The sequence below is a fragment of the Oncorhynchus gorbuscha genome, linkage group LG13 (genome assembly GCF_021184085.1).
Source record: "Oncorhynchus gorbuscha isolate QuinsamMale2020 ecotype Even-year linkage group LG13, OgorEven_v1.0, whole genome shotgun sequence".
In the NCBI taxonomy this organism is placed as follows: Eukaryota; Metazoa; Chordata; class Actinopteri; order Salmoniformes; family Salmonidae; genus Oncorhynchus; species Oncorhynchus gorbuscha.
The window spans coordinates 39,553,126-39,562,594 of record NC_060185.1 but is presented as its reverse complement, the minus strand read 5'-3'; the positions used below and the strand labels follow the sequence as shown (position 1 = coordinate 39,562,594).

The following is a 9,469-nucleotide window of genomic DNA, read 5'->3' as shown; positions in this document are numbered from 1 at the left end:
ACGTGTTTATCCACAACACACAGTTAATCAGGGCGTGGCTGGCACACACACCTCTCTTCGAAACTGAGGAGGCAGGAGCTCAGAAAAGTGCTGAAGGAGACAGAGTCAAAACATGATATAAGAAATACAGCAGGACAGTACACACACACACACACACACACAAAACATGACATTCTCCACACAAACTATAAGACGCATGTGCCCATCGCACATATTTTACAGTTGCACACATGCACGTCTTAGGAGTTCATAAACTATATACAGTGTATGAAATACAACGCTGATACACACACACACGCAAACACACACCTAGATAATCCACCCATATTTAGTCTGTTTCAATTGTATTAATTGAAGGGACAGATTCAAACACAACCAATTCCACAGAGGAGCAGACAAGTGAATTATCACTAAGAAGGCTTGCTTTGGCAAACAACTCCAATGCAGGCACTTCAGACAAATATGAAACTGAGGGGGGAAAGGGAAAATGTGAGGATCCAGAGATGCACTGTTCTGTAATGGCTGTGTTTTTGTTTTGTATTAATCATGCATGATTACGCCCCTGGTGGGTATTCAACTGAAAGTTGCAGATAGCAATGGAATATGTAGAGCCGACACAAATCCTTATTCTACATGACAGACAATCCTATCTATTCTACATGACACATTTCTATCTGAAGATTCTGTGTAAACAAACAACCAAACCAACCAACAAACACACACACTGGGGTAGGGGGGGGCAGAACAAGCAATGGGTGGGTCTGTGGGCTCACAGACAAAAAGTGATACATACATTGGCCAAATTGAGGTTGAAAAATCCTTTCTGTGAAACCAGCCAGTCAAAGCAAAAGAGTGAGAAGAGAAATGAAAGTGTAGAAGAAGCAAAACGTGTATAAAACAAAAGATCTTCAAGATAAATATTTAATCAGTACAGTGAAAGCGTAAAAAGAAAAAGTGATTAAAAGAGCATTTCATTGTGTTATGCCTCAAGATTGTTTTTCGATTGTTGGGTAGATAACACAGAAAGTACCTTCGTGGCGATACGCAAGTGATCGTAGTAGACCTCTTCAATGGCCTGGAAGTAGATGACTCCTTTCAGTTTGGTCTCGTGCTTGTCTGTAGAGGAGATAAACATCACATTATTATTTTCGATTCCTACAGTACAGTTTCCTTGATGACAGAGGGAAAGACAGTCATGGAATATATGTAGATACGGACAATCCTTTTCATTGTTTATCACAATTCTATTCTTGAGCTACTACAGTATTTCCTAAGCCAGTGTCATAAAAGGAACATACTGTATCATCATGTCCATTTGAAGAATATTTCAGCCAAAAAAGCTCCTGGAAATATATGTAATGTTTTTGTAGAGAACACGGCATCCTTTTTGTTTTAAATAGGTTGCGGTGTCTGACTACTATTGTATTTTAGACTTGGGGCTCTATTCAATCCTCCTTGCAGAAATTCAGCTTTACAGTGTGATTGGAATTTAAAGGCAATACACCCCCCCCCTTTGCTAGCAGCATACCACCCTGCATACCACTACTGGCTTGCTTCTGAAGCTAAGCAGGGTTGGTCCTGGATGGGAGACCAGATGCTGCTGGAAGTGGTGTTGGAGGGTCAGTAGGAGGCACTCTTTCCTCTGGTCTAAAAAATATCCCAATCCCCCTGTGTTGGGTGCCGTCGTTTCGGATGGGATGTTAAACGGGTGTCCTGACTCTCTGAGGTCATTAAAGATCCCATGGCACTTATCGTGAGAGTAGGGGTGTTAACCCTGGTGTCCTGGCTAAATTCCCAATCTGGCCATCAAACCATCACAGTCACCTAATAATCCCCAGTTTACAATTGGCTCATTCATCCCCCTCCTCTCCCCTGTAACTATTCCCCAGGTTGTTGCTGCAAATGAGAACGTGTTCTCAGTCAACTTACCTGGTAAAATAAGGGATAAATAAATAGAATGGTGGAGACTGCATTCATAGTAAACGCTGCATGTTGACTCAATCGGAAATGACATTTAATCTATATTGCGGAATCTGTAACGCTTGAACAGAGCCCCTGATTTCTACATTCTTACACCCTTATGGTACAATATTGCAGATTATTTCATCAACCACTGCAAAAACATAAGAGGGACCGGGGGTAACTTTATGCCCCTTTTTTACCTTCAGGCATAAACTGATCCCTGCTACATAAAAATAATCATAAAAGCATAATTTTCTAGGAAAGTAGTTGCAATTTTATATAAAGTAATTATTTCATAATTAGCAGTTTTATCATTCAGATCACCAAGCATTTGCATATTACTGTATCTAAAGCCTGCTACCAAACTGCTAACCACAAATGTGCATTACCCTTGTGTATCCTAATGTTCATCTCCACTGACTTCATTTACACCACCTTTCACAAATACGGTCTACATTAAGCTCAAGGGGTATGAATATGCCATGTACTGTATCTCCCATTGGCTCGATCAGAGCAATAAGAGCACACAAATATGACTGTATATAAACATGGATATAAATGGCAGCATTTTCCTTACCAACGTAATAGGAGAAGGTCCTTTTGAGGCGGTCGAAGACAAACCAGCGTTTCTTCCACGACTTGATCTTGCCGCCCATCTTGACCAGGTAACCCTTGCACATCTTCTCTGTGAGGATCACGTGGTGAGAGGTCTCCACGTTGTGGCCGGATGACTCGATGTGGGAGCGCAGGTCAAACTCCTCCTTGCGGATGGGCAGGTAACGAGTCATAGGACGGGCCTGAGGAAAGAAGGAAACAGACATGTAACCAGTCTTTCTGTACGACTAACAGAGGGTCAGAGAGACAGATCTCAAACTGCATATTCTTTTTGATTGGATTTTGTAGATTGTTGTTGTCGGGCCTGAGGCTCACCTGGGAGAAGTTCTTGCTTCTCATCTTCACCTCCTTATCCACCAGCTGCTGCCTGTGCACCGTCTCCTCCTGCAGCCTCTTCTCAGCCTCCTCGCGCCGCCTCCTCTCCTCCTCCAGCATCTGCCTACGGGCATGGCTCTCACGCTCCTGGAGAGAAGGACGGAGGTGGAGCGAAGATCGTGAACATAAAGCCCTTTTTACATCAGCAGTTGTCACAAAGTGCTTCACAGATACCCAGCCTAAAACCCCAAAGAGAAAGCAATGCAGAGGCAGAAGAGTGGCTAGGAAAAACTCCCTAGAAGGCAGGGACCTGGGAAGAAACCAGGCTCAGAGGGGTGGCCAGTCCTCTTCTGGCTGTAAACACTGAAGTAAGACGTTAGTATGGGATCTGATAGGAAGCTAGACATGGTGTGTGAGGTGGTGTCTTACTCTGGATTCTATGAGCCTGGCCTTCTCTAGGTGGGCTTCTTTCAGCATCTTCTCCATCTCCTCGATCTTCAGCGCGTCCATCCCACTGGCACTGCAAACCGGACAGTCAGAGTTACATCTCAACTACCAATGACATCCATCATTCAATATATTTATGGGTAACAGTTTATTAATACTTTTAAGTCCTAAAACTGTGGCCCGTCATGGAAAACCACGCCCGAAATGGCTAAAGATCGGCAAGCTTCTTACATGGGAACGAAGAGGATTACGTAAGTAAGTAAGTCCTAAAAACACCTGTCATCATTGGTCATAAAAACAGTAACTTACTATGTGGACACTAACTAACACAAACAGTTATTAACTATCCCAGACAGTTATAAAATGTGTCAGTATACATGTCTATAACTGTTTAGAGGTCCAATACACTGGAAATGTCCCGTACAGCCAGGTGGTACCTAGCGGACAGTGAGTGCAAGGTTGTGTTCATTAAGGCATGTGAAGGTCAACATTCTAAAACGCTTTGCAACAGAAGACAAATGACTGTTTCTCATTGGACACGTCCAGATAGTAGCCTTCCCTCTTCGGACAGTTTTTTTCTCTCAATTTCCTGCCCACTGAACACAACCCTAATGAGTGCTTGGGCCTGATAAGTACATGCAATCTTTGATTACCTGTTTAAAGTGGAGAAACAGCTGTGCTTTCACCAGATCCAAAAGGGGATGGTCACATCTGCCTAATCTGTGTGACCACACACACACCCTACCTTTCAGACCATCTGGCTCAAGGAAACCCCTCTATCTGTGCAGAGTGTCTTTCACTAGTCTTAAAAGACTATAAAGACTATATTTAACTAGTCTTTTGACTATATTTCAGCAGTCACTCATGTGTTTATGGAAGAGCGTTTCCCTGTTGACATTTGTGTAGGCCTCATTATGGCCGGTGATAACTCATGCACGACAACAAACTTGACGAGTTCTGTACGGACTGGGAGTGCCTTTAACTGTCACAAAGATGACCTGTTCACATTTGAATTCTAAGTTGTAGAATGTTTGAACTGGATTTAGAGAAATATAAATTTTTCACACTATCGTGCCGACTGAAACCCAACTGTGCTGGCTCGGATACTTTACACACCGTCCTTTTCGGCATTGTTCCAGCAGACCATCTCAGGACAGACAACCTGGTTTGGTTCCAGCACACCATCTCAGGACAGACAACCTGGTTTGGTTCCAGCAGACCATCTCAGGACAGACAACCTGGTTTGGTTCCAGCAGACCATCTCAGGACAGACAACCTGGTTTGGTTCCAGCACACCATCTCAGGACAGACAACCTGGTTTGGTTCCAGCAGACCATCTCAGGACAGACAACCTGGTTTGGTTCCAGCACACCATCTCAGGACAGACAACCATCTCAGGACAGACAACCTGGTTTGGTTCCAGCACACCATCTCAGGACAGACAACCTGGTTTGGTTCCAGCACACCATCTCAGGACAGACAACCTGGTTTGGTTCCAGCAGACCATCTCAGGACAGACAACCTGGTTTGGTTGCAGCACACCATCCCAGGACAGACAACCTGGTTTGGTTCCAGCACACCATCTCAGGACAGACAACCTGGTTTGGTTCCAGCACACCATCTCAGGACAGACAGCACACCATCTCAGGACAGACAACCTGGTTTGGTTCCAGCAGACCATCTCAGGACAGACAACCTGGTTTGGACAGCACACCATCTCAGGACAGACAACCTGGTTAGGTTCCAGCAGACCAGTTCAGGACAGACAACCTGGTTTGGTTCCAGCAGACCATCTCAGGACAGACAACCTGGTTTGGTTCCAGCACACCATCTCAGGACAGACAACCTGGTTTGGTTCCAGCAGACCATCTCAGGACAGACAACCTGGTTTGGTTCCAGCAGACCATCTCAGGACAGACAACCTGGTTAGGTTCCAGCAGACCAGTTCAGGACAGACAACCTGGTTTGGTTCCAGCAGGCTCAGTAGCGTACATTAAATATCCACCAGAATACTGACAACAGCTGAGCAGCCACATAGGCTTCTTTTGTCACTGTTAGACAGACAATAATGAATAATGAGCTGATACAAGACACAGCTTGACACCTGTGGTTACTTATCGGAGATTCCTTGGCATAAATTAGTCAGTATTTGTGTGTACTTTGTGTATCATGTAAGGCTGAGTTTTCCTCGCTCTGACCTGGACATGTCGGTGAAGTGTGTGTATGTGTTCGAGGATATGCGTGCGGGGTGTGTGTGTATGTTTCTCTGACCTGGACATGTTGTCGGGGGGAGCAGGCTGAGTTGTTGCCGGTGGAGACACTGGTGTCCATGCTGTCAGAGCTCTCCAGACTCAGTGTGTCGTATGGCTGCTCGCCCGCCGGTGGCGGCTGGTGGTGCAGGATGGAGTGGTGCACCATGGGAGGGCCTTGGGCATGGGAAGGGGCATACTGGGTGTTGAGGTGGGTCTGAGAGCCGTGGAGCGCATCCCACTGGCACTGGGCCTCCACTGCAGCCCGCTGCTTCAGCTCAGCCAATCGACGCCGCTGCTCCTCGATCACCTGGTGGCCTGGGGGTGGAGGGAGAGGGAGGAAGTAGGAGGTCACAGCTGATCTGGGGGGTGGTTTCATCACGTCCAGGGATACCCCATTATGTCCCATGATGACAGTTCCAGGATGCATGGCAACACCCTCAGCATGCAGACATACATACTCACCCACTAACCAACTCAAACACACTCACATCCACTTGCAAAGAAAAAGGTCCTGATGATCAGCGTCACCCGGCTATGAAGAGAGAATACCTAAAGATTGCCTGTGAGTCCATGTAATGTAGATACCACAGGTCAGCGACAGATGAAACCAGGCCCCACACATACATCAAACATACATGTATAGTATGTGTTTGGTATTATCAAAAGCCCAAGCACAATTCACCCGGCAACACGTTTCCTCATCACCAAAGCCTCCTAAGTACATTAGCAGCAGAAATACTAATGCAAAATTATCGAGTAACCCAAGGAAGTCACCTTCAAGTTCAAACCCATGCTCGCTATCCATCATATAGCTGACAGATACCTCTTTTAAAAACAGGCGCAAAGTTAGAGAGGAACAACGGTGGCCCGACAGATGAAGAGCACTGCTTCTACCAAATGCATGCATTGTTGATTCTCAGCAGGGGGATGGAGAAGAAGAAGGATGGAGAGTTTATATGAGATGAACATCAGACTTTTAGGAAATGAACATGAGACCAAACCCACTCCCAGGCTCAGAGGTCTGTCTGTCTATCTGTCGGTCTGTGGGATTGTCCATGGTGGAGCAGGGAGACTCAGGCGTGGAAGGCAAGGAGGACTCTGTGACATGGAGAGTGGAGGACAGTAATGGAGAGAGGGATGTTTGGATGGAGGGACGGAAGGACAGGGTGACAGACAGGAGGACAACATGGTGGTTAAATCCGAGCTAGAGGAGGGAAGCGTGGGAAGGGTCGTAACCGTGGAAGCAGAGACTGGGTGAGGGGGAAGTGGGGTGATGAAGACAGGGACGGGGTGTGGTTTCTCTGAAGCATGACAGGAAATCTTGAAAATGACAGACAAATCTTGGAGAGGACCATCTTAAACACATTCTAACTATATTTATTCCATGTTGATGTTTACTGCTGAAACTCTGACCTCAGACCAGAACATGGGACAGAGTAGCCTGGTGAAAACCCCCAAAAGGTGGTTACCTTTCTGCTGTAAGGCTAGCGCTCTCTTGGTCTCTATGTCCTGCATGGTGGCAGCCAAGTTCCGTGGCAAACTGCCGGTACTGTTGGGAACCATCAGTGGGCTCTAGAAGGACACAAAAGAAGGAGAGTGAACGATTGATTAAATTAATTCAATTCAATTAACAATGAAAAACATATACAGCAACATATCAATGCAATGGAAGTACACAAGTGACAAGCCATCAAGGTTTCCACCAAAATATTGATTTCCAATGTGGTCGTCATTGACTGGCAGGCAATAAGATATCCAGTGAATGGGACAGTATATAAACCATCATATGGTATGCATTTAAACTCTCGGTCTTGTGAGCAATGTCATCTAATACTATCAAATGTAATCTGATACTATCATGTAGCACACAACACATAACAACCTGCCGTTGTTTACCAGTATGTAACCATATGCTAGGTCAAATCAATCACCAGGTGACCTGAGCAGGATACATGCACTACATTCAGATTGATTGTGTATAAAGGGCATTATGTACTTTAGTCGTCCTCATAGAAACTTAACACAAACTATTATGATGAAGCGAGCTAGATTGCAAGTTTACAGCAAATGGCTGCCTCAGAAGAGATCTGCACGAGCTACAAAATCCAGCCACAAATGTGACTTCCCTCCTACACCAGTAACTTTTATTTAGTATTTTCACTTGGTTGTAGGCTTGTGTAGGCTGCAATTCGGCTTTTAGCTGCAAATGTTTGCTATTCAAATGAACCTTACATAAACCTCACATTATAATAATAGTTGATTACTACATGATCCGCTGAGGAGCCTACTACTAGCCAACCAATAGAGATGGAGCGGAGGTTTACCTTGGAGGTTGTGTTGCGTCCCAGTGTGGCAGCTCCACACTGCAGATGGGATCCGGAGCCTGCTTTGGGTTGATTTACCGTCTGTCCAGCATCACTGTCCAGCTTGGAGCGGAACACCTGGGAGGAGTGAAGATGGACCAGGATCAGCTATCAAACACAGAAACTAATAGTTCGAGGTTACCCCGCACATAGTAAAACATGTATTACATTAAATGGAATGAGGAAGATAAACTGTGATGCTTACTCTGGTGGGAGATGCTATGAGAAGTAGAGTAGGGTACAAATACAAAAAATGTTGGCTTTTTTAGAGTTTCAAAGTAATTTCAATTCAACCAACATATTGACATTGATTGATATCTTTGAAATGTTAAAGCAGCCTACTTTTGGTGAGTGTACTTTAAATCACTACAGCTACTACTGAGATATCAGACAGACAGAGACAGTGATTATTATGGCAGCACCAACAACATGTCACGACTTCCGTCAGAGTCTTCTTGTTTGGGCGGCGTTCGGCGGTCAACGTCACCGGCATTCTAGCCATCGCCGATCCACTTTTCATTTTCCATTTGTTTTGTCTTTGTTTTCTACACACCTGGTTTCAATTCCCCCATTACATGTTCATGATTAAACCCTTGTGGTACCGGTATTGTTCCCGCACCATAGTATTGTGTTTATATTGGTGTTATCTTGTATTAAATACCTTGTCCACGCATCTCAGCTCTCCTGCGCCTGACTCCTTTCATCAGTTACCCACAGCATTGACAGAAACACGCACCCACTCGGAATGGAGTCAGCAGGAGCAGTTGCCCCAGCAGTAGGGGTTGAGGAGCGAGTCCAGCAGCACGCTGCCATGCTACAGCATCTCGGCAGCACCATAGATGGCATTCTACAAACCACAGAGCGATGGGAGAGAAGAGTTCCTCCACATCTCCACCAGCACCACCAGTCTCACCATCACTCACCCCTCCTTCACCCGGGCCCAGTGGGATTCGGCTCTCCCTCCCGACGAAGTATGATGGAACGGCGGTGGGTTGTCAGGGGTTCTTGCTCAAGCTAGAGCTCTACCTGGCAACCGTCCACCCGGCTCCTTTGGGCCGTGAGAGTGTGGCCCTCGTCTCCTGCCTCTCAGGGAAAGCCCTGGAGTGGGCCAACGCCGTATGGGGGGAAGAAGCGGTGTTGGACCACTTCAAGGATTTCACCCGGCGCTTCCGGGCAGTCTTTTACCACCCGCCTGACGGTAGAGCAGCGGGTGAATGTCTAGTCCACCTGAGGCAGGGGACGAGGAGAGCACAGGTGTTTGCGTTGGAAATCCAGACCCTGGCTGCCGGCGTGGGATGGAACGACAGGGCCCTGATCGATCACTACCGGTGCAGTCTGTGTGAGGACGTCCGTCGGGAGTTGGCCTGCAGGGACACAACTCTTACATTCGACCAGCTGGTGGACCTGTCCATCCGGCTGGATAACCTTCTGGCTACCCGCAGACGTCCAGATCGGGGTCTGTTGGTTACATCCCCAAGCACCACCGCTCCGACGCCCATGAAGCTGGGAAGTGCT

General features: G+C 46.4%; 1 protein-coding gene across 1 annotated transcript in view; it reads right to left on the bottom strand.

Moving 5' to 3' along the window:
* The window catches only part of LOC123992309 (pleckstrin homology-like domain family B member 1), a 96,448-nt gene that overhangs the window by 2,529 nt on the left and 84,450 nt on the right, over positions 1–9,469 (bottom strand). Inside the window, 10 exon segments of the mRNA XM_046293467.1 lie at positions 52–90; positions 794–823; positions 1,031–1,116; positions 2,540–2,759; positions 2,893–3,039; positions 3,322–3,412; positions 5,611–5,627; positions 5,629–5,906; positions 7,061–7,163; positions 7,916–8,032. Coding sequence (XP_046149423.1) covers positions 52–90; positions 794–823; positions 1,031–1,116; positions 2,540–2,759; positions 2,893–3,039; positions 3,322–3,412; positions 5,611–5,627; positions 5,629–5,906; positions 7,061–7,163; positions 7,916–8,032 — 1,128 coding nt within the window.